At 48.2% G+C, this 25,514-nt stretch overlaps 1 protein-coding gene across 4 annotated transcripts in view; it reads left to right on the forward strand.

Moving 5' to 3' along the window:
- Positions 1-25,514, forward strand: part of LOC144174978 (sodium-dependent phosphate transport protein 3-like) — a 79,545-nt gene that overhangs the window by 23,648 nt on the left and 30,383 nt on the right. For 3 of the 4 annotated variants that reach the window (XM_077703982.1, XM_077703983.1, XM_077703981.1), the window contains exons 8-11: positions 2,138-2,290; positions 7,673-7,802; positions 10,739-10,894; positions 22,479-22,564. In XM_077703982.1, the coding sequence (XP_077560108.1) occupies positions 2,138-2,290; positions 7,673-7,802; positions 10,739-10,894; positions 22,479-22,564 (525 nt within the window). Of the gene's footprint in view, positions 1-2,137; positions 2,291-7,672; positions 7,803-10,738; positions 10,895-11,642; positions 12,962-22,478; positions 22,565-25,514 lie in introns of those variants that run through there. The other variant, XM_077703984.1, reaches the window with a different exon arrangement.

The following is a 25,514-nucleotide window of genomic DNA, read 5'->3' on the forward strand; positions in this document are numbered from 1 at the left end:
TTTCAAAATGGTCAATGACGTACATGTACGGCACCACTTGTATCTTTAAAAAGCGCGCCTTTTTCGCCAACTTCTCTTGCTTGGCATGTGCTGCCACACTTTGGAAATACGTCAAATTTTTTTCTTGCGCCGATGGCTCTTCTTATTTTTTTATGATTTGCTTCAGCGGCGCGCTGGCTATCGCTTGCGCATCCGCTAACGAGGGGGCACGCTGAGTATCGCCCACCGGGTACCCGGGCGCCTCTCGCTTTTTGCGCCTGCCACAGACCAAAGTCGCCTGATGAGGCTCTTTTATCGTTTTTTTTTTGTGTGTATTTTACGAGTGGTGTGTCGTCTATCGCTCCCACATCCGGCCGCACGCGCCGGCACGCGGGGACGGGGCTGGTTTCGTTATCGTCCTCCGGGCGCTTCTCGCTTTTTGCGCCCGCGAAACTGATGTCTGTCTGATTTTGATTCACTCAAAAGGTGGCGGCTTGTTACTCACTTGTTTTTATTTAGAATTTTTCTTGTGTAACGCCATAATAATCCACATGTATGTAACAACACAAATGATTTTTTTGTCACTTAACGGTCACCCAAAAAAATTTTTGATTATTTTTTCTCGATATAGATTCGTCTGTAGAATTTAAATCAGCAATAAAAAAAATCGACCCTGGGGGGACGCATTTGGCAAAAAAATTCGACCCTCAAAGGGTTAAAAATATTAAAAGCCACCTCCGTGTGGCATCTCGGGAAGGAGCCAGCAGTGTAAATAAGATGCTTTGCAAATGGCATTGGCTTACCTTGCAGACAGCAGAGGGGGAAGGACTGCGATTGCGCAATGATCCTGATCGAAGTAGCAGTGTCGCTGCTATCCCCACCTGTGCTCTGCACAAAACTCTGGTTGCTAACTTGCATGTTTGCGAGATGCTGACAGCACGCCATTGTTCCATGTGTGTGATAAAAGTGGGTTGCTATGAAGCAAGGCCAGCTATACCCACTTGCAGAGCCATGTCCGTGCTGTCGCCTGTCTGTGGGTGACGTGGCCAGCCGGGTCTGTCAGTGACCCCATGAAGTTGCACAGATAAACACACCACCTCGGTGTTTGGTGGCAGCCCCCCATGCTATCGGCGGTAGCCGAACATCACACATAAGAGCTCTTGGTGCTTTGCCATATCTCAACCTCGAGAATGTGTGGAATTTTTTTTGTCTTGTCTAAATGTTACATCGATAATTATGAGTCATGGAAAGAAAGATGGCTCATGGCACACCTTTCAGGAGGATGGTGTGAGTGTTAAGGGCTGTCTGTGCTGGCACATTTTTTGTACTATATGCAAAATTCGTTATGATATCAAAAACTCCTGGCTTAGCCAAGCCAGCATTGCTTCAGTGTAGTGGCTGTAAAGTGCCCGTAAAAAGGAAACATTGTGGACAGAGAAAACAAAAACAAAAGATTGACACTCATCCCTGCTTACACAGCTAGGCTGTCACAACAGTACTTATGAAAGTGATGTTACAAAATAAGTGTTTGAGGTGTTAAACACGCCAAAGATACATACACTTGGGCAGGCTATGAGGTGTGTCGTAGTGGAGGGCTCTGGATTATTTGGCCATGTGGGAATCTCTATTGTGCACTGAAATCTTGACACACGGGCGTTTTCGCTTTTTGCCTCCATCAGAAAAGCAGCCACCACAGCCAGAATCAAACCCACGTCTTTGGGCTCAGCAGCCCAATGCGTTAGCCACTGAGTCAATGAGGCGGGTTATTATATAAAATTGATGACAAATGCTTTTTGAATTGAAACTTGACAGTAATTTACTTACGAGCACATTGACCGGGGCACTGTCAAAATGAGTTCTGGAAACAAAACATGATTGCTTGTGATGTGTAATTAGCATGATTCGGAATCAATTAGCATAATAAAGCTTGGAAGGACTACAGTTGTGTTCAAGTCAACAAACGTGAAAATTTACATTGCACGTCAGTTTGGTGATGCGGCTGGAATGGCTTGAAAGCAGTAGCTTCTCATTTCTATGGAAACTGTGGCTGATAGTTGATGACTGTGGCTGATGACTGTACCTGCTGTGATTGATCTGAGGCACCCGTCTGTCTGTCCCCCTTCCATTCCACTGTTGCCCCCCCTTTTGGTTCCCGTAGAAGCGGCAGCCCCTGCCCTGGTTAGCGGTGCTGAGGTCGGCTCCCGTGTGGGCCCTGGTGGCGGCCCGCTTCACCAACATGTGGGTCTCCATGCTGCTCTTCACCAAGCTGCCTGCATACGTCGAGGCCGTGCTAGCACTGCCACTGAACCAAGTACGTGTGTTTGTGCATTAAAACGCAAGTTTAACTCATTAAAGGGGCTGCTTTGTCCAAACAACAACAGTGCCAACTTGTTCGCAAGCTTCGGACAAATAACAGAGATATTGTCACAAGGCGGAAGCCAGAAAATGCGATATATTACAACTAGAAATACAGCTAGCAAGAGAATGTTGTGTACAGTAGCAAAAGCGTTCTTCATCTTCCTCTAAAATGCATCCGCATAGAACATAGCCATATCTGACGTCTTGTCTGTCATCTTCAGTTCCTTTTAAAGGAGTACTGACACCAATTTTCGGCGTTACTATTATTGCACAGTTCGCTTCCTTTACTCAGCAAAATACCCTGGGTGAAATACCCTGCGACGCGAAGAACGTACTTTAATTGAATCTCATTTATCGTGCCGATCGAACAGCATGCGGCGCGGCACTCAGAAAATCGACATCAGCGTGACATCATCCCGAGGTAGCCAAAAGAAGTGACACGGACAGCGCTCGTCAAAAACTCGTGACGTCACTTCACGCGCGCGGCCCCGCGAGCGGCGAGCGGGAGCCAGCGCATTCACGAACAGGTGCACGTAGCCAGAGTTACAGGCATAACTGCTGCCCAGAAAGGCACTGTTGGCAAAAATAAAGTTCTACACATGAGAAAGGAAGCGATAATATGGCTCGGAATCGCAATAGAAGTCGCCATCAGGACTTTCCTTGAAAGCGGTCGTCGAATTTCCGCCGCAATGGTAGGCCTCGTACCTTCAGGCAGCTCAGCCGTTCAGCTCCGGCAGCAGCGCGGTCGAAACAACGCCCCCACCGGCCTCCCCAGTGTTTTGACATCCTCACAAAGCGGTGAGGTCATGCCGGAATTCTGTCGTATGCGCCTTTCGGGATGAAAGCACGGGAATTTGAAACAAACGATTTTCAGGACGTTCAATGTAAATAATTATCGCGCGCTGAAGTATTCAAAGTGCTGTTTCGGGTTTGCCAGACCATTAAGCATTGATAAAAGTAATAAAAGTGGAACACAAAATTTTCGTGTCAGTACTCTTTTAAATTGTCCTGCGAGATGACCCCCCCGGATGGCAAAACGCTGATTTGGCGATCGTTAAAACAGTGGAGAATCATTCATATAGTAGGGCTTAAGTTGGGCCACATGAACACTGTGTGTGTGAGATTGGGCAGGGGAGGACAAGTAGGAGGAGGAGGTGACATTGGTGACTTGGCGCAAGACATGGTAAGGTCCAATGTAACGGTACAGGAGCTCAGTAGAAAGACCAACATGGCATTCGGGTGAGCATAGCAGCGCCAATGAGCCAGATGGGAACTAAGTGTTGGAATGACGGTGATTGTACAGAGACGTCTGGTGGACTTGGGACGATGTGAGGCGTGCTTGAGGGGTCTGACAAGCCAGGTCAGCATGGGCGGTGGTGTCACTGGTGTACTGGGTCGTTGAAGCTGTAGGAGGTGGCACGAGCGTGCCTAAGGGCAAAGCAGGTTCTCTACTGTATCGCATGTAGAACGGTGAGTAGCCAGTCGTGTAATGATGAGAGGAATTAGAGGGAATGCAAATGGGACGCACGGCAATCGTGGTGATTGGTGGAAACGTACATCGAAAAAGCATATTGATTGGTCTGTGGGTCTGGCCTTTCGGTAAGACCGTTCGTTTGCGGATGGTAGGCAGCAGTCAATTCATGCTTCGTTGAGCAGGAGTGAAGGATGTCAACTAGGGGTGTAAGAATGCCGAATAGTAACTTTCGAATGAAATGTCGAATTGAATTCAGAACAAAAGTTGAATATCGAATCGTGTATCAATTTTTATATTTGCAGGTCTCGATTTTTCATGGGTTTTTGTGCAAAAGCAGAAGCTACTTCGCATGTTCGAAAGACATGACGTTCTTTTTCATTCCTTAGAACACACTTTTCAGCTCGCATCGGCGGTACTCCAGGAATCCAGAGTGGGCACGATACGTATTTGGGGAAAAAAAAAAAAAAGAGAACGACTTGCACTGGATTTGCTGTACTGCAATCATAGGCGACACCTCGTAACTCAGAAGCGAGCACTTTGCAGGCATGAACAATAGGATGCGAAAAGATGGCATAACCACACAGTAAGGCACTTCAGAAGCACATAAATAGCGTGAAGCGTGAATAATACGTAGCGAAAGGAAAGCTCGCACTACAGTCGCTGTGCACAAGCCTGCATTATCCACTGTGGTCAAAAAAAACAAGTAACAAGTAACAAAATAAAAAAAACCTTACACCAAGTACACTAAAAACAACCAGAACCGTTATTGATTTTAAATTAACGGAAGCGCTGTCAAAACGGCGGCGGTCTTCACTGGAAACTGCCGTAACATGTAAACATCCGGTCACGGAATTCAATATGGCGGCCAGAGTTGACGGCGACGGCTCAAAAAAAAAAGATCTTATCGACGCAATTGCAGATTACTCCGTGCAGCGGGATAAAATTTACGGCCTCTGCAAGGTGCGCTCATCGGAAGCGCGGTTTGGATGAAACTTGCCAAGTAGACGTGCATTAGTATGCGCCGACGTGTCTCGCTTTTGCAAAGCCATGGAACATCCGGGAACTCCACTCAAATGTTCGAAAAATCAAATAGTAGATATTTGATTTACGAATCGAATTATTCACGGAAGTACTATTCGATTCGTATCTTAATATTCGAGTATTTGCGCACCCTAATGTCAACAACTTTAGACAAAAAATTGCAGCTTCGGTCAGTCAAGAGCTATCGAGGTGCCCCATTGTCAATGTCGCAACATTAAAAAAAAAAAAAAAATGAAGCAGTGGCTACCCGGCCACTTTCGGGCAATTGCTTTCTACAACATCGCAGAATATTGTTTGTGCAATTGGCGTCCACCTACAACTCCAAGAAACATGGCTGGGCAGTTTCAGTAGTGGGGCCTCTACTAATGGAAGTTACGAGTGCACGCGTAAACATGGAAACACCAGTGTGCACTGCGCACACTATGCCGCTTATAGCTGCATAGCCACCCGGCATGTTGGCCTTGCACTGGCTAACTGGCATAAGCGAGGTTGTCTTCTGGGGCTCTATTTGTCAAGCATACCCAAGGTTTCACAAAACGAGGGCTGTCAACCGTAACAAACATTATCCAGGCACAAATCTGGGGCGGTATTCTCGTAACTGTCCCTTTTGAAAACGTCCCTTTTGCGTCCCTTTCATCGTGACGTATTACCGGTTAAGAAGTGGACGTTGGCAGCATGGAGCAAGGTTGGCAATAGGTTTGCCGCGCTTGCGTTACGTCACTTCTGGTTGTTTGCTTTTAGCCAATCAGGGCTCGCCAAAAGGGACACTTTTAAAAGGGACGCAAAAGGGACAAAACTCGAGAATACCGCCCCTGGTCAAAAACAACGCGACGGGGAACAACGGTCGGGAGCGGAATGGTGGTGCCACCTAGCAAGACTGACAACAAACAAGGTGTTCCGCCATTCGCTGGAGCCCTAGTCCTCATACTTACGTTAGCTTCAGTATATTTTGTATGCATGGCCCCTTAACTCTTTCACTTCGGCGCCATAGGTAATCGGAAGCCGGCTTTTGATCATTTCAAATCTCCCACAAAATCTAAAACCCACGCTCCACAGACAACTATCGCCATCTGGTGTGTTCATTGGCAACTTCTCTTTCAGTTTTGGTGTCATTTGTTTATGTGTCGTGTGTGGTGGCGGTGTAGCAAGAGAAATTTGAACCGAAGGTACAGGGGATTAGGAGGAAAATGGCGTCGGGCTCACACCGCGCCCCGCACAGTTGGACTGCTGTAGCAAGCACTTCGGCAGCTCCTGCTGTCGATTTTTCTGATTCCAGCAGCAGTGATGGGTCAAGCAATGATGAGGGATATTCAGATTTCAGTTTGGACGACGAAGCTCCGGTTCAGGTGCCTCGCAGTTCAACAAGCGCTGGCAGGTAATTTCGTTGTGACTCCACGCTGTATTTACAAACAAAACGTGCTTCTTATCTGACGACTGCGGTTTTACTTTTGTGTTTAGGGTCTCGACAACGTACGGCCAGGATATTTTGCCAAATGCACCGCGCCGTATCGCACTATCACTTTCAAGATACCCTGGCGCTCGTGTCAGATTAGCGCTGCAGGGCGATGCGCGACGCTTCTCGAGAGCGCTGGATTTTTTTTCTTGTTTTCTACCCCCGAACTGATTAGGATTTTGTGCGAGAACACGAAAGAGTATGCTTGGATGCACATTTTACAGAGACTCACTCACCCTTCAGTGCCTTCGCGTCGTGGCACAGCCGTCAGTTCCGCTAGGTTGACGGGCCCTCAAAAATCCAAAACTTGGTGTACACTTCTGATTTATATATTGAATCATAGCCTAGGAACGCAGGAACAATTTGTATATCTTAAAATTCTTGAAATAATTTTTAGTCTTGGTAAAATTGCCGATTTGTGTTTTTCGTATACTTTTCTTGGGGGATTTTTTCTGATTACCTGACAAATAAACTGTAAGTAATCGTACCTTTAACAAAACTGCTGCTTTGTGTTTCGAAGAGCAATCTATGAGCTACAATTTCATGCATAGCAAGGCTAAGTGTGTCCAGTAGCTCAAGAGAAAAAAAAAAACGTTTTGTGGAAGCACTCAAAATCAGCCATTTTTCTGCCGTAATGAAAGAGTTAAAAGAAAGAGTGCTGCAAATTTAATTGAATTGCAAACATTGTTTTTGAGGCATTTGAAATTATAATACTAATCTACACACCTCTACTTTACAGTTGTTCTGGTCAGGTATTGTTCCATGCATTTTGAACACAAAGAAAAGAGATGTAAAGAGAGAGATAGAATCGCCTGCGACAGATGTTTCATGAAATATTTATTCCCGCAGTGCTGCTGCATTTTGTGAGTCTTCAGAGGAAATTTCAGTAAACTGTGGCACCTCTCAAGGTACTTCAAAAGGGGGAAACCTAGAGCCTTGCAGCATGTCTTGCAGTACCATTCAATCTTGCTTCTTCCTGCTGCTTTGCGATTGCTTCAGACAGGACAGAGCGGTCCAGCCATTACAATTGTTTTCTGGAAGATGCAGTACATTTTGCCGTCTGACTTCCTTCGGCATCTCAGAACGTTCAGATGCACTTCCTTTCGCTTGGAGAGTGAAAGCTCGTGTACCAGAGCGAGACTCTGGGGTCTCACTTGGTCAAGTTTCATATCTGGGTTGTGTCATTATTGCTTCAACTTTTTCAAATGGAAAAGGGATGCCTGAATGACTAACGGAGCCATTAGGCTGCCGCATTGTTTTCACAAGCTGAATTGAGTGTCCAGATGGCAAAGGGCCGTGTTCGGACGTGCGTTTGCTTCTGCGGCTTTGACCTCGCATCTTGCACTGCCTCCCTCTCCTCCGTCCAGAATGCCAACTTCAGCTCGCTGGTGTTTGCCTTCACCATCGTGTCCATGCTGGGCTCTGGCGTGCTGGCAGACTGCCTGCTCCGCTGCGGCCTGGGAACCACCCTCGTTCGCAAGGTCTTTCAGCTCATCGGTGAGGCACGGTTGGTGCACGTAGAAATCCTGCCCCAAGAACTTAAACACACACGTCGCGGTGGCTCAGTGGCTAAGGCGTTGTGCTGCTGAGCACGAGGTCGCGGGTTTGATTTCCAGCCGCGGCGGCCGCTTTTGTGATGGGGGCGAAAAGCAAAAATGCTCGTGTGTACGAGATTTCGACGCACGTCAAAGATCCCCAGGTGGTCAAAATTAATCCAGAGCTCTCCACTACGGCGCTCCTCATCACCTGCGTTGCGTCGGCGCGTTAAACCCTACAATCAATCAATCAAGAATTTAAACACAACCTTTCACAGCTGTATAGGGCTAGGCCCCTTTACACAAAGTATTTTAGAGGGAAAGCTCTCTGTGGCACTGTGTTTAAGCTTCTCTATGCAGGCAGAAAACTCGTATCAGCCAGAAAATAGCACGTGCCAGATGACGGCACTCCGGGTGTTGTTTCGCTCACACCCATATTAGTGCTTCACCAATGCTAGCGTGCTATGCTGCACTTATCTTTGTTAGTGTTTGTGGGGAGCAAAGCAGGGCCTTAACGTTTGCTCAGTGGTTGGCACAATCTCTAGAGGTGGCAGGAATACCTTTGCATCGCATGTGGCTGAAAATACAGTGAAACCTTAATGCAACAAAGTCAGGGGAATCTCAAAATTTACTTCATTGGTGCGCAGTTTACGTTAATTGTGAACCACGTGCATCGTTTCCTGCGTGTGAAAGCACAGCATGCGTATAGTGGACTCGGCCAGTGGCAACAATGCAGCGCTGGCGGCAACTGCAATGCTACACACGTAGCTCCACAGCTAGTTACCTCTTGCTAACAGAGAACTCTTGGCACAAAGTTGCACATGGTGAAAAGGAGTTGATAAGGGTATTGCAAACTATGCTACAAATTTTCATCTGCGCTACTAATGAAAGCAGTCATCAAATCTCTGGGGGGGAGGGATTGAATGCTCTTTAAACTATCATCTTGGTCGTTATGCTCCTTCCTAATGGCTCAAATTTGCACATTTGGCTGCTTCCAACATGCGGGTGTCATCTTATACTTCAGTTTACTGCTGCAACAGAGTACCAAAACAGCAACCACCGTCAGAATTAATTAATTTACATGGGAATAAAAAGAATGCCCGTCATATGGGGGGAAAGAAAAGCGTAGTTATGCTAGAGTAGCAGCATTGACGTGCATGAATCACATGCCAGAATACACCACGCAGCGTGGGCAAAGCTTGAGAGTGGCGGCACTGATGTCCTCTAGTGGTTGTTTTGTCAGACTTTCCAGACTTGTCAGACACTTGTCAGACTTGACAACTTCTTCCCAGAGGACACCCTTCGCAGCTTGAAGGCATAAATAAAACTTGTGGGCACTGTGCATGCTACATCAGTTGTCTGAAGCATTGGGCTGCCTGTTTTCACTCTCACACGCTACTGCCAGTTTGTTTGAGCACTCATGCTGCCAAAAATGTACATCAAAAGCCTCAAGTTCGTGGCAAATTGTCCACGAAGCTTTATTACTTCAAAATTTTGACTAATGGGGCTTTGTTACATAGCGGTTAAAAAATACGTGGCATGCATACACTTGAAGTTAGAAAAATGTATTTCCTCACATTGGGATTTTTTTTATACATTGCAGTTAGTTACATTGAGGTTTGTCTCTTCATGGCCAGTTTTTGAGCGAGATCAGCCACCAAGCAGCCTGGCGATTGTAGTGCCACACGAAAAACTAGAGATGTGGTGTATAAAGATGTCCTGAGCAAACTACGATGACTTCAGTGCACCAGATCTACTTCCTGAAGGCATTCTTGTTGTTACTTTATCATTTTTTAAGGTAAGTTCTGCTACCAGAGCAGTGTAGAATGCGTCCAATCTGTTTTCATTTAAAAATGTGGTTGCAAGTATATAAGAGAGAGAGAGAGCTCTTTATTAAAGAAGGAAATGCAGAGAGGTTTGCTAACATGCGTACGTCGACGTGCTACTCTGCAGAAAGGGGAATGGGGAAAAGATAGATGAGTAGTATAAAGAGGAGTAGGAGAGGAAAGGAGAAAAAAAAAAGATATAGGGTCATATAGAGGGACATGTGGCGTAGCATAGACTGTCCGCTTAAAGGAGCACTGACACTAATTTTCGGCGTTAATATTATTGCACAGTTCGCTTCCTCTACTCAACAGAATACCCTGGCTGAAATATGAGCGGCCTGTGACGCGAAGAACATAGTTCGATTGGATTTCATTTATCGCGCCGACGGAGCAGTGCGTGGAGTGGCACTCAGCAAATGGACATCAGTGTGAGATCACCCCATGAAGCCAAAAGAAGTGACGCGACAGCGCTCGTCAAAAACTCGTGACGTCACTTCACGCGTGCGGCCCCAGAAGCGGTGAGCGGGCGCAACACCCTCTCAAGCGGGCGCCGGTGACGTCCGCACAAAACAATGAGGTCAGGCCGGGGATTCTGTCATATGATGTTCGGGATGAAAGCGCGGGAATTTGAAACAAACGATTTTCAGGCTGTTCAATGTAATTAACTATCGCGTGCTGAAGTATTTGAAGTGCTGTTTTAGGTTCACCAGACCATTAAGCATCGATAAAAGCAATAAAAGTGTAACATAAAATTTTCGCGTCAGTCTCAGCGACGGCAATATCGTCAAGATAGCCAAATGACGCATCCAGGACTTTCCGTTGAGATGACGGAGAATGCCATGGTCCAAGTAGCAGGCTCAGCGTAATTGGTCCAGGGTGAAGACCTGTCATCCTCTGCTCTAACCGGCTCCTTGCATCAGTGTAGGCGGAGCACTCTAGCAGGACATGCTCGCCGGTTTCGGGGGCATAACGGGGCTAGCGTTTATATATGTATGCATGCGTGCGTGAGTAGAATATGAGATTGTATTCTCTAACCTCTTATCTCGTCTTCCCTGAATGCCTTTTTGTGCAGCCAACTTTGGTCCTGCGCTGTGTCTCCTATGCCTCACTGCGGCGGGCTCCAACCACTGGCTGGTGCTCGTGTTGCTGGTGATTGGCAAGGTCACACTGGGTGCCTTCACAGCCGGTAACGCTGCTGCAGTCGTCGACGTGGCCCCAATGTACTCGGGTACGTGGAAATCGCAGTGTTAATTTGTTGCATCACCCGAGGTGCTTATTTCCGCTGTCTAGCGTTGCTAAAAGAAACTGTTGTAGTTTTTCTTCTCTCTTACTAGCTTGCAGATAACTTGCCTAGCAGCATAATCTATACGAAAACAAGTTACCGCTCTTCTGCACGTATCGTTACGGGGTGGCGAAGCCACGCGTGCAGGAGCCTAAAAACAGAAGATGCTTCCTCGTTGGGTTCCGTTTCCAGACTGCTTTTATTGGCAGAATCGAGAGAGAAGGAAAAGAAGTGTACATATAGAAAAGAATGGGGAGGGTGGCTGCAGGCATCCACCGCCACGCAAGAGTTCTCCTCGGAGCGGGCGGCGTGGGAGAGTCGTCTTCATTTCACAGCGTTCACTCACTGCGCGCACAACACACACACACACACACACACGCACAAACCCAGACATAACTCTCGTGCGCCGGCGTCCTCGGGGAAACAGACGTCCCTCGGAGGGGTCTCCCCGAATTCCGGTGGCCGCCCCGAAGAGCGTCTGCGGCGATCGCACGAGGTGTCGAGTGACGGGGCCCAGGCGCTTTACGTGACCCGCTGGAGGCAGGCAAGCCTGTGTGATCTTCGTCTGCGTGTGGCGCCGACGCCTCCTCGGTCTCGTCCCCCGCGTTGTCTGCAGCTCCTTACAATAATACAACAATCTCCCCCGGATGAGCGTTTTCTTGCGCTCATGGTTTTTCTTTTTTTTTTTTTTTAGGTTCCAAGGGATACAGCAACTGTATGGGCCGTCTGACCTCTGCTCCCCCGGGTAGCCTGAGCTTGCAAGATCGCACGAGGCCATCTCTTCCCTTGAAGGTTTCCGTGATTCGACCGGTTTTCCATAGATGCCTTTTTAGGTGATCTTCCTTTAAGAGCACCAAGTCACCAGCTTGTAGGCCACTTGACACAGTAGGCTTGCTCAGGTGTGCCGATCTCAGCTCCAACAGGTACTCTTTGCGCCACCTTCGCCAGAAGTTGTCCGCGATGGTGCTGCGGTATCTCCAGTGCCGAACAAGTTGCTGGCCACCTGGAGATGTTGCGGCCGGAAGACGATGCGGTGGCAGAGCAGTGAGTTTTCGCCCCACGAGGAAGTGACCCGGTGACAGCGGTTCAGGCTCATCAGCTTCGGAATAAACGAACGTCAATGGACGCGAGTTGATGACTGCCTCCACCTCGTTGAGAATTGTTGTCAACTCTTCGAAGTTTAGGCTGCTCCGACCCAGCACCTTGCGCAGCGACACCTTTACCGATCTCACCAGGCGCTCCCAAAATCCACCCCACCAAGCGGCCCTTTCAACTATGTATTTCCACCTAATTCTGTGGTCAGCGAAGTAAGATAGAGTTTCTTCCGACTGCAGTGAGTCGAACATCAACTTGAGGTCTCTTGATGATCTTTTAAATGTGAGCGCATTGTCAGAGTAGACCGTAGTGCACATTCCTCGACGTGCCACGAAGCGCTTAAAGGCCAATAGAAAGGCGGTAGCCGAAAGATCACTGACAAGCTCGAGGTGCACTGCACGCGTTACGGCACATGTGAAGAGGGCGATGTAACATTTCTTCGTCCCACCGCTCTCCCGACACATCAGCGGGCCAGCGAAGTCCACTCCAGCGACGTCAAACGGGTTCCCCTGTGTTACTTTATCGGCAGGAAGCGGTGCCACTTGCTCGGACGCCGGGGGACAACTTTGTTTCCGACACTTCAGGCACTGATTTACAACTTTCTTCACGACCTGCCGCCCCCTGAGGATCCAGTATGACTCTCTCAATTGAGCGAGGGTGTCCCGCACGCCGGAGTGCAACAGCCGTAGGTGTTCTCTCTGTATGAGCAGGGAAGTGAACGGGTGGTCGCCGGGGAGCACTATTGGATGCTTCGTACTTTCGCTGTTCTGGCTGAAGTGTAATCTCCCCCCTACCCTCATGAGCCCGTCTTCATCGATGTACGGGTTAAATAGGTACACAGGAGATTTCTTCGAAAGCGGCCTTTGAGTGAGGAGGTTCGAGATGTCGTCGCCAAAGGCTTCTTTTTGGATGGTCGCCAACCAGTACTTTTCAGAGGTGATTATTTCTTCAGCTGTGAGTGACCCCTTCCTTTTTTCATCTTTCATCCGGCAGTTGTCCACAAAACGGAGGACCCAAGCAGTCACTTTAAGTATCCTGTTGAACGAACTATGATCCTTGAGATTCAGGATCGGGTCTTGCGATGGAGACATCACTGGCATTGCAGCCACTCTCATTTCCTCTTTGTAGGAATCCGCTTGTTGTGACGCCTGATTACCCAGCATCGGCCAGCCTGACTCATCATTCAGTAGCCACTGGGGCCCTCTCCACCATAGTGCGCTCTGCACCAATGCCGAGGGCAGTATGCCGCGTGTTAAGAGATCCGCAGGGTTGTCCGCTCCAGGGCAATGCCCCCAATCTTCAGGGTTGGTCAGTGTTTGCAACTCTGTAACTCGGTTAGCCACGAATGGTTTCCATCGGCTGGCGGAACCCTTGATCCAGTACATGGCCACTGTAGAGTCCGTCCAGAGTCGTACCCGAGCGTGCTCCATTCGCAGCGTCTTTACGAGGCACTGGCACAGCCGCGCGCCTATTAGGGCTCCCATTAACTCGAGTCGGGGCAAAGAGAGTCGTTTCAGAGGTGCCACTCGGGTTCTAGCCATTATCAAGCTGACGCCTACCTCTCCCGACGCTGATGTAGTTACGATGTATGCAACGGCGCCGTAGGCCTTGGGGCTTGCATCACAGAAAACGTGCAGCACTTTCTTTGTTTGATCGTCCCCGAAATCCGCGGCGATCATGCGTGGCACTGTAATCTGTTGAATGAGCGGAAGCTCGCTGCACCACTGATCCCACTCGGTTTGCAAACTACTTGGCAAAAGTTCATCCCATTTTACTCCCAGCTCCCACAGTCTTTGAAACATCATCTTAACATTCACTGTGGTGGGGGACAGGAATCCAAATGGATAGAAAATTCTCGCTGACACTTGGAGCACAAATCTCTTATTGTCCACTCTGGCGGAGAGAAAATCGATGAGGGCGGTCAACCTGTATTCGAACACGTCGCTTTGGGGGTTCCAGCCCACTCCCAACACCTTTGCGGCCGCAGCATGTCCGAAGTCATTGTATTGCTGCTGAACAGCACCCTGTTCCAATGAGTTTAGCAGCTCGGCATCGTTGGACATCCACTTGTGCAGTTTCATTCCTGCTTGTCCCATAATAGTAATTGCCTCCTGGCACAGCTTCGTCGCTTGTTCTCGGCTGTCCACTCCAGTCACGAGGTCATCAACGTAAAGGTGACTGCGTAGGATATCCGCCGTTCCGTCGTACTGCTCAGGCAGGTTTCTTAGGTGATGGTGCAACGTCGCTGCCAAAAGAAATGGGCTTGAAGTTACGCCAAAGGGCACTCTTGTCATTTGGTAAGTCACGACTGGAGGAAGTTCTTCCCCGATCTTTGGCGTTCTTTCGTACCACAGGAAACGCACCGCGCTCCTATCCGTCTTGGCCAAAGATATCTGCAAGAAAGCCTTCTCGATGTCCGCAACAATAGCGATGTTATGGGTGCGGAATCTGGTCAGTACGTCAATGAGCTCAGGATTCAAATTTGGCCCACTCTCCAAAACGTCGTTCAGAGAGGGGCGATTGTTGGTGCTTGACGAGGCATCGAAAACAACCCTTAGCTTAGTTGTTTGGCTGTCATGACGTACAACAGCTTGGTGTGGCATATAGTACAGCGGACTTGTACTGTCTTTGTTTTCTTTCACCTCCTCCGCGAAGCCCTTCTTAATGTAGTCACGGATGGAAGTATCGTATTCTTGCATTAGGTGCTCGCTCTTGCTTAGGCGTGTTGTTAGAGACTTTAGACGCCTGGCAGCACATTCTTGGTTGTCGCTCAATTCCGTTGCTGTTGGCTTCCACGGGAACGATACCTTGTAGCGACCGTCTTCAAACCGGACCGTTTCTTTATGATGCTGAAGAACGGCATCTTCGGGACAAACTCGTTCGGTTTCGTTGATACCAAGGTGCTCCAGCTCCCAGAAAGAGCGGAGTTGTGAAGCTATATCTTTGTCTGTTTCTTCACTCACGCTCGCTCTCATCACACTTGTCGCAGTGGAACAAATTGCCGTAGATCGGGTCGTGCCAACCTCGCCTTGCAGAGTCCACCCAAAAGCAGTGTCCACTGCCATGAGCTTAGGAGCCAGTCGCCTGACCGATCCTGTGACCACTGCCCAGTAGAAATCAGCCCCAATCAAGAGACCGATCCCCTCGTCACTGTGATCACCGTGTGAAACGTCTGCGACTTTCATTCCTTCCTCTAGCATTCGCAAAACGTCTGCGTCTGACGGAGCAGGCATGAGATCTGCACATATGCAGGGCACCTCGAGAGCTTCAACCCGCACCTCTGTTCTGTCATGCTGGCTTCGGAGCCAGAGCTCGACTCGACGTGACTTGGTATGCCTCGCAGCTTCCGCGCCTCCGAACGTAAAAATGTTCAGCTCCTCTTCGGCTAGGACCTTCAACTGCAGATTCTTGGACAGGTCGCTTCGTATGAATGTACGTTGGCTACCTCCATCAAGGAGAAGTCTCACCAGTGTACGCTTTTGTTGGCCCTCAGCCCAAGCCTTTGCTGTCTGAAGAAACACCTGTGACCCGTGATTACGAGCATCCAGTGACGACTGCAACACTGTCTTTGGCTCTGTCACTGTTGTTACGGTTGCATTCTCTTTGGCCGTGTTGTCAGCGCCCGACATGTTGGGATCACACAACGTGGTGAGATGTTTCCCCCCGCAACTTGCGCACTTCAACCATCTGGCTGTTCGGCATTCTTTAGACCTATGTCCTTTTCTTGTGCAGCGAAAGCAACGTTTGTCGCGCTTTAGAAGTTCCCGCTTTTCCGAAACCGACATCCGAGAATCACAGCTCCCAGCGTCGTGGTTGGAAGAGTGGCAGAACACGCATCCTATGCTGTCTCTGTCCGTTACGGCGTTCAGCAAAGCAGCAGAAGGCGCATGCGATCCTTTGAAGCCACTCTTGTGTCGGTTGGGAGCAGCGGTAGGCTCGCGGTGTCTGGAGTCAGCTGCTTGTATCTTTTCGCGCGTTTCTACCTCTTTTCTTAGGAAAAGCAAGAATGTTTCTACCTCGCTGCCCTCTTTTGTTTCATCGTGCCTTCTATAATATTCGAGGCAGAGATCAGCTGGCACAGCCTTCTTGAGTACGGTCAGCAATAGCACGCCGTATTTGCTAGCACTCACTCCCAATGCGGCTAAACTTCTGACTTCCGTCTGCACTTCGTCGACGAGCCCACGCAGTTTGTCGAGGTTTCGTACATCCTGAACCGGCTTCACATGAAGCAAGCGCGACATGTGCTCCTCGATTATCATTTCCTTTCGGCCGAATCTTTCTTGAAGGATGGTAAGGGCTACGTCATAATTTGCCTCTGATAGGTCAAGCCCTGCGATGGCCGCCGCTGCCTTCGCTGTCATGTAGCTGTTCAGATATTTAAACTTGTCAATTTTTGACAAAGTGGGGTTGCTGTGGATAGTAGAGTTGAATTGGCTCCAAAATCCTTGCCACTTTCTCAGTTCTCCTCCAAATTTAGAAATTTCCAACTTTGGAAGCCTCACGACTTGTACGGGGGGAACCGGAGTCATGCTCGTTTCTGCCTGCTGCCTGGGATCTGTCTGCCGCGTTGCTGCAGTAGCTGCTGCCTTTTCATTGCCGGACTTCAGATCTTTTATCCAGCTTCTGACTTCGCTTTTGGCTACGATGATTTTCTTAGCGTAGGATTCAGCTCTTGCTACATCGTCTTCTAGCTCTTCCACTTCAATGACTGTATGGATTTCCTCATCCAGTTCTTTCAGTGATCTTTCTTTAAGAGAGAGAAGGTCCAAATTGGATTCCAGCTCACCGATTGATGCGGAGTCCCTCTTGTCGGTGATGTCGTTGATCAGCTTTGTAGTCGACGATCGCACCACGCTCCGCTTGCGTTTGAGGCGGCTGACGTCCATCTTTTTTGAAGTCCCTCCTCCCGGGTTTCGGCACCAGAAAATATTGTTGTAGTTTTTCTTCTCTCTTACTAGCTTGCAGATAACTTGCCTAGCAGCATAATCTATACGAAAACAAGTTACCGCTCTTCTGCACGTATCGTTACGGGGTGGCGAAGCCACGCGTGCAGGAGCCTAAAAACAGAAGATGCTTCCTCGTTGGGTTCCGTTTCCAGACTGCTTTTATTGGCAGAATCGAGAGAGAAGGAAAAGAAGTGTACATATAGAAAAGAATGGGGAGGGTGGCTGCAGGCATCCACCGCCACGCAAGAGTTCTCCTCGGAGCGGGCGGCGTGGGAGAGTCGTCTTCATTTCACAGCGTTCACTCACTGCGCGCACAACACACACACACACACACACACACACACAAACCCAGACATAACTCTCGTGCGCCGGCGTCCTCGGGGAAACAGGCGTCCCTCGGAGGGGTCTCCCCGAATTCCGGTGGCCGCCCCGAAGAGCGTCTGCGGCGATCGCACGAGGTGCCGAGTGACGGGGCCCAGGCGCTTTACGTGACCCTCTGGAGGCAGGCAAGCCTGTGTGATCTTCGTCTGCGTGTGGCGCCGACGCCTCCTCGGTCTCGTCCCCCGCGTTGTCTGCAGCTCCTTACAATAATACAACAGAAACGTCTATACAGTGTAGACCGCTTATATTGTACAGTCTAGTCCACTTATAACAATATCGAAGTGCAAAGGAAATTTCATCGTTATAACTGATAATTGGTATAAACGGGTTGCAAAAAAAAAAAAAAGTGAAACCGCGCAAAACATTTTATTCGCATCCAAGCAAATTACTACCATACTTGCCCAATTCTAACGCGCCCCCGATTTTCCAGGCAAAAAAACGAAAAAACTTGCACCTCCAATTGTAACGTGCACGGAACTTTGTGACCAACAAAAATGTATGCGAGAGAAAGGGGCGATTTATTTCCTGTCTGTGTAGGGTTGGCATGCTAAACCCCAGAATCAATCAATCAATCAATTTGTCAAAGGAACTCACTGAAATATGGGCTTGGAACAACGGAATGTCTCACTTCTGAACATTTAGTCGCAACGCCTTTATTATTCCAAACTTTACTCCAGCGACTTTATTCCAAAAAGTGAGGGATGAGAGTCCAAAGCGGGAAACGAAGAAACAAAAGGTTTAGTTCACATTTGACTAGAAAAGAACTTGGTTATCAAAGATTGGCGGCCCCCATTCAGGGTGGATGCAGTAACTTTGTGTGCATTTTGATCCGCTGCAACACTTGAATGGAGTAGTAGTCCTCTTGTTGCTGCTGGAAGTAGTCCTTCACTTCTTTGATGGGGTCAGCCACTTGCTGTGAAGTCAGCTGGACTTTTTGGGGTTCCCTTTCCTGCTCACTGTCATTATTTGATGACAGCCCAGAAGGGCCTTCAGTCGTCACGCTTACCTCCTCATCTGCTGGTTGCACGTTGTTGACAACACAGGCGCCAAATGTGACGAAATCGGAGAAGCTCTGGGCTCTGAATGCCTCGTTAATGCGAGGCCACACTGATGGTTCATCATCAGAGCGAGATGGTTCATCATCTAGGCCAGATGACTCCTCGGAGGCAGTCTCGCTATTCCCCGGAAAACCAGCCTTCCTAAAGCAGTTCTTGATTACATCAGCTTTCAGCTGTTGCCAAAGGCTGGCCAACATTTGTGACTGGAAATCTGACGTCTATTGTCAATTCCTGACTGCTCAGCATGTCGAAAAGCAGGTGTTTGACAATGCGTGTGCGATATGCACTCTTCGCGGAGTGCACGATGCCTTGGTCTGTCGGCTAACGCACCGATGCGGCATTCAGGGGGAAAGTAAGCCAGCTCAATTGCTTTGAGCTGGGATGTCTTCGTGTGGCGTGAACAGTTGTCCAAAAACAAAGCAGCTCTTTTCTCTTCTGCTTCAACATTTGCCTGTCGAACTGCCGCAGCCAGGCGTTGAAGAGGTCCTTTGCCATTTATGCTTTCGGGTTGGTTGGCAGTCCCGTCCACTGGCATATTCTTTACGTGCTGCAAAGCACAGGGCGGTTTGGACTTTCCGTCCCGCTCATGTTGCAACAAAACAACACAGTCGAACACTCCTTGGAGCGCTTACCACCGTGGCATCGTCTACTGGAAATCGCTTACGTTTTGTTCGCTTCGCCTTGTGAAACAGACCACTTTCGTCGGCATTAAATATGTCCTTGTCCTCGTACCTGGCAAGAAACGTTGGCAGCTCGTTTGCTTTCCATTTGGTGATAGCGTCAACACTTGTGCTGTTGCATTCACCGCAGACTTGCATGAATGTCACGCCATGCCTCGCCTTACTTAAAACGATCCAACCATCCATCGCTGAAAGTGACATCGTTGTGTCAGAGGATCACGGCGAGTTGTTCTGCTTGCTTCCCCAACAGTAGTCCATTAAATGTCGCGAGCTCGGGCGTTACTCAGCCACATAAAAAGCGCAAACTCAACGTGTTGCTTGAGGAGCCTGAAGCGCTTACATTTACTTTCCCCCGACAGTTGCTTTCTGAAGATACCTTTTGTTGCTCACGATCGAACTCATGGTCTCCTTGGAAAGTCCGATCACTTTTGCTATGTCGCCCTGCTTTTTTTCATCGGGCTCAACTCTGTTCGCAATCTTCATCTTGTCGCTCAGTGGAATTTTCATCTTTTTTTTTTTAGTTCATTATCACTCATTGGTAGCCTGACGTACCTGACTAGCTTGTGAACACGACGACAAAATGGTGTTGAAAGGCTCTTGATTACATGCACCTAAACTGGCTTGGCTAGTGGCTGGGCTTGGCCAGAGGCTACTAATGTCAACAACCGCAATTTAAAGGAGCCATGAAGAGAAAATACAACTTCGTTTAATTTGAAAGAACTAGGACTCAGTATCTCACTCAGCTCCATTAGAGCGACAAAAGATGTTTTTTTAACGAAAAAAAAGCAAGAATTATTTAAAAACGTTCAAATTTTGCGCCGCAGTGACGTGTTATGAGCAAGAATGACGTCATACGGGCCAACAATAAAATATAATTTTCAGTGCGTTAACTGCACGTTACCATTCAAGTGATGCGGTCAAATGGAACTAGAGGCCCCATTACAGACGTCCAGCCATCTGTCGTCGCGACAGGTCAGTTAGGCGGCCGCCAATCGCACAAACAAGGTTCCGTGACGTCATAGAAAAGTTGCAGGAAATTGGCTAGGGGGTCGCGACTGCTTCACACGTCTTCTTTAATATCTCCGTTATTTGTTCGAAGATTGCGATGATATTGGTACCATTGTTATCGGGACTAAGCAGTCTTTTTAATAAACTCAACTTGTATTTTGTCTTCATGGCTCCTTTAAGCGTGTGGTCAAGTCTGCTGTTAGCTTGTGTTGAAACGACAAAAGTACATTTTATACACCCAATTTTTCCAAAAATTGCAGCCAATAAGTCTGCTGCAGCGCGGTCCATTAAAAACAAACTTTGTTGCATTGATAATATATATAGACCAAACTTCAGTTGGGATATGCTCTGTTATATGTCTCTGGAAGTCTGTTGTACATGGGCCTGTTGTAACGAGCGCAGACTATGTTCACATTTGATATCAGATAAAATTTTGTCATTCACACACCTCCACAAAATCGAAGAAACTGTGGCAGAGCTCTCTGATGAAAAATTTCCCCGCATTTCCTCGAGGGGAAGAATGTGAAAGTGCGAATGCATGAGTTGAATTTGCGCGGTTCGGTAATAATTGCGAAAGAGAGATCACACACACACACACAACTACAAAGAAAGAAAGATGCATTTATTCACAGACACCTATTTGTGTTGTCGTTGTACTTGATTGTTAGAGCGGATCTCAGCTTTGAAATTTCGTGTCAGTACTCCTTTAAGCGGGTGCATTAGCCCTTCTCACGCCCGATTCCTGGCCAATCCCCCACGTGGGTATGTGCCATGCACAGACACCTATTTGTGTTGTCGTTGTACTTGATTGCTAGAGCGGATCTCAGCTTTGAAATTTCGTGTCAGTACTCCTTTAAGCGGGTGCATTAGCCCTTCTCACGCCCGATTCCTGGCCAATCCCCCACGTGGGTATGTGCCATGTCAGCGGCCAGGCAGCGCGTGCCCATCTCCCCCCGTTGCCAAGGAAGACGAGGAGATTCCTGGCCAACCCCCCACGTGGGTATGTGCCATGTCAGCGGCCAGGCAGCGCGCGCCCATCTCCCCCCGTTGCCAAGGAAGACGAGGAGCGCGCGCACCCGCAGCTGTTGCTATGTGGACGGACGGCGGTTACCAGAATTCAGGGTCGCTTATAAAGTGCATTCGCACTTAAAAACAAAATGTCAAACTTGAAGCGCTTCTGCATTTTTTAGTAGCCTGCTGCCCGGGGTCTTTTTATTATGTGCTCAATCAATGGAGTTTCAGTTTCAGTTTATTTCAGTTTATTTATTTCTTTTCATCACCTAGATGACGGTAGGCCCGGAAAAAAGTTACTTGGGTGTCACTAGAGGAGACCTGAGCCCCCCCTTTTACATGGCAGACAGCGAGATCTTGAACACGAACCTTGGTACAGCGCATACAGTATTAACCCCTTAAGGGCTTATGACGACCGGAGCTCGTCATGAGCAGTTGTAAGTATTTTGCTTATGATGAGCTGTGGCCGTCATGGGTATTTCGCAAGGCTACAAGAGGCTTTTGACGAGCCCAGCTGGTCAAACGATGCTTTCCTATTTTTCAATTCAATTTCAATTCAATTCAATTTTTATTCAGGGATGTATACATATTTACATATAGGTTGTAATACAGACGGAGGTCTGTATTACAACATAAATGGCTGCACGGGTTCCGCCATTGGTGCATGTATTCAATGAGAGTTTCCACACTAGATGGCGGAATGGGAGGCTTGTTTCTCGCATGTTTTACAAACATGGCCTTATCCGTGCAGCGTTCTGGTGCGAGAAATCTGTCTTCTTCAGATGAAAGCGAAAGTGATGAGGATGTCGGTGGTGTGTTTGATTCTTCAAGTAAAAAAGACGGTGATGACATTTTTATGAACAGCGACTCCGAAGGGGAAGACAGCCGCGATGATACAATGGCCAGCTTCCGTGAATGGTACCGGACTGACCCTGAGAAGGCTGTCTTCGCAGTGCCGCGCTCTGAATGCTACCACACGGATGATAGCCTACCTAGCTTCAGGTGAACTATCGAGGAATAGTGCAATATCTGCACGGCAATTGAAACCCAAACCTCTACTTTTTAGCAGGAATTTATTTGCGAATACACCTGATATGCCCCAGTTATAGCGTGTTGTATGGAGTGAAGAATGACCAATAAAACTTTATTATGTGCCGTAAAATATTTTTGATAAAATTTTTCTGTTTTGAACATGTTACTGAAGCATATCACATCATTAAAAAAATTGGCCATTTTAGAACATAATTATTTCGTTTAATGAGCCCTTAAAGGGTTAAAGACACACACGCACACACACTTGTAACAGTAACAGTAACTTGTAACAGTTTCCTGTCTGTGTCCTGTGGTGCAGCCACCCTCAACGGCATGATCACAACATTTGGGCAGACCACGGGAATGCTGGCTCCGTTGGTTGCTGGGTTGCTGGCATCTTCTGCGGTGAGTTCACAAATTGACTGGCAGGCCTTCTCTTTTTTTTTGGCGTGTTTTGCGGGCGTGCAGCAGGAAGGTGATTGCGTCGGTCTCGAATCCTGCAAGGGCGGCCTTGGTGATATTTTGAAAGCTCTTGCCTGCTTGATCGTATTTTCGATTAACTGCCAACAACTGTGCATGTCAGTTGCATCAGTTAATGACGATCATTCTCTCTCATGACATTTTCTGTGCCAGGTGTGTCTGAGAAGGAATTGTGGGCTTAGTGCGCATGCGTAAAAGTGTGTTCGAGTTTCGTGTGAAATGGAGTGTGGGTTTTCACATTGCAAACACCTTCGCAACGCAACTCACAGCCCAGAAGGGAATAAAGACTATGTCCTCGTGTATAATAACAGTTGCACTGATTATTGCAGTGGCTTCTGCATTTGTGTAGGACGTCGATGCTTCGAAAATGGCGAACCGTGTATAGTGTCCTTACACAAAAATGCAGATTTGGTGGAAGTAACACCTGTAATTGCTATTCTAATACATAAGTGGAGATAATTGGTCAGAGAAAATTTAGAAAAAACAATATGTGGCTGTCAAAAACTCTCACTCTAGACAAGTGGCATAAGAATGCTACTCATTAGTAGACAATTCTGTGAATTTCACCAGATTTTTTTGTTTTTTGGATGCGTAACACATCGCTCCTTTTGCCTGGCGCGATAAAACTGAACTTAGATGTGATGAAAAGCGCTGAAGAGAGGGGGTGCGAGGAAGAACAGTGTGACAGGACGGGTGCTAGTCCTGGGTATTCTTTCTTGCATTCCCTTTCTCTAGCGCTTTTTACCGTGTCAATTACAGTAGAATCTCGATGATACGAATCTCGCGGGACCGCGAAAAATATTCGTATCATCCGAAATTCGTATGAACCAACACAGACCAAAAAATTGAGCGCTGACAAAAGTTTTCGTTTATTTCTTTTCTTACTTTCGCGTGAACAAAATCCATGATTTTTTCTGCTTTTTTTAAACCCCCACGTCACAAAGCAGTCCTTTCTGGAGCGCGTAACGCTTCGCCTAGCTTCGCGCTTGTCTCCTCACTCCCGGTGTCCAAGCTCGCTACACGCCGCATCAGTCAAGCGTGAACCGCATGGTGCGTTTTTGCACGCGATTCGCACGCCTCGGCTTTGCGCGCGCTGTATTTTCAAGGCCGCATTGACGATTTCGCGCCCGCGGTATCTCCTACCTCGGTCAGAAAAAAGCGCTGACGACTTGCGAAACGCTCGGGACAGCCCACTGGCTCCGCCCGAGATGTTTAGGCTTAGCACTTCGGCAGATATTTTATGGGCGCTTTCACTAGCGGCGCGGATGGTGTTTTATAGTACCGTTTTCGCCAACGTTATCAGCTCCTTTACTGCACAAGACACTTCGTGTCTGCCTTGAGCGGCATTTTAAAGAGCGGCTAGAAGCAGCCGCTCAAGCGGCCGTGCCACTTCGCGGCCGAAGCCGCCGCCATGTTGCCGCCGCCGGCCGCGGCACGCGCAGCGTGCGAGAGGTTTCGCGGCGCGCATGGGGCGTGCGGGGCGCGTTTTCGCGAGCAGAAAACAACAGCCCGGCCGTTTCTGGAGAAAGAAGAGTGACAAATGGGGAGAGAGAGCCGTCACTTGCTTGTTCGGCAGTCGAGCGCCTCGCCGGCTCGTTCGTATCATCCGCCGGGCCGCGCAGGTCCGTTCGTAACAGCCGAAATTTTTCCCATTGCAAACAATGCAATTTTGCCGGGACTTTTCAGAAATTCGTATCATCCCGAAATTCGTATCACCCAGAATCGTATCATCGAGATTCTACTGTATATCAGCAGCAAGCCCGAACGCCCGCTGAAATGAACTGAAGATTTTTTTTTTTTTTTTTTCAGGAAAATTTTTCCACAAATATTGCAAGTAAATTCTTCCTTTTGCCGTTTATGCCTGTTTCCTTCTCTCTCCAAGCTGGAAAAAAAGAGGCCCAACATACTGAGTTTCATGAAAAGTCGCTCCTCGATTCAGTTCGAGCCTTTTCTTTCATGCATCCAACTTTTTGGAGTCGCCTTAAATTGGGGCCTGGTTCTTGCAGCATGGAGAATGAAGAAAATGGGCTTTAGCCACAAACTGTCAACGCTCGTGGAGGAAGTGGTGAATGTTTGTGGCAGTCGATTTAGGGCGTTCAAAGTGCGATACACCCGATGTCCAACTAGTTTATACCCGTTGTCAAGGATATATTTTTTATGGGTTTTTAGTGGGGCGTTTCTTGTTTTCAACGGGGCATAATTTTAAGTATCCGAGTTCGTTGCAACAACTGCCCCATTTGCGTTAATACTTCGAAAATATACCGTATTTATTCGAAAATAGGTCGAGCACGAATATAGGTCGACCCCCTAAAAATTGAAGTCGGCGAAAAAAAAATAATATATTCGATTATAGGTCGACCCATACTTTTAAGAAAAAACTTGAGGAAACTTTTTAAAACTCCCATTTATTTACAACGCGGTCACTTCACTGGTTGGAGCCACACACTGCGTCGTCGTCGGAACTTGCGCCGCATGCGCCGCAGTTCATTACCCACCCCCACCCCCGACTGGCTTTGAAGGCTGAACGGCCAATCCTGCCTCGCAGCGCTAACTGTTGAGCTTTGGTCTGAATATCGCACGCTCCTCTTCCACGTGCAGCCGGAGTTTTTTCTCGAGAGCATCGTGCCTCCCAATTGTAGGGCCACGAAACGCACGACGCAGTCCCCTACAAGCAAAAAGTTCGTCCCGCTGTTTCCGCCATCCCCTGATCAGCTTTTCATTAACGTCTAACTCTCGCTGAGCGGCGCAGTTGTTCAAGTTCTCAGCAAACAGGATCACCCGCCGCTTAAAGTCCGACGTGACATCGCGAAATGCGCACGAGAAAAACGTTATGTGCGGAAATCACAACGAAGCAAACACAAAGAAAGCGCATGAA

Source organism: Haemaphysalis longicornis, unplaced genomic scaffold (assembly GCF_048455015.1).
Source record: "Haemaphysalis longicornis isolate Haplotype H1 unplaced genomic scaffold, Haemaphysalis longicornis Haplotype H1 scaffold_3, whole genome shotgun sequence".
NCBI lineage: Eukaryota > Metazoa > Arthropoda > Arachnida > Ixodida > Ixodidae > Haemaphysalis > Haemaphysalis longicornis.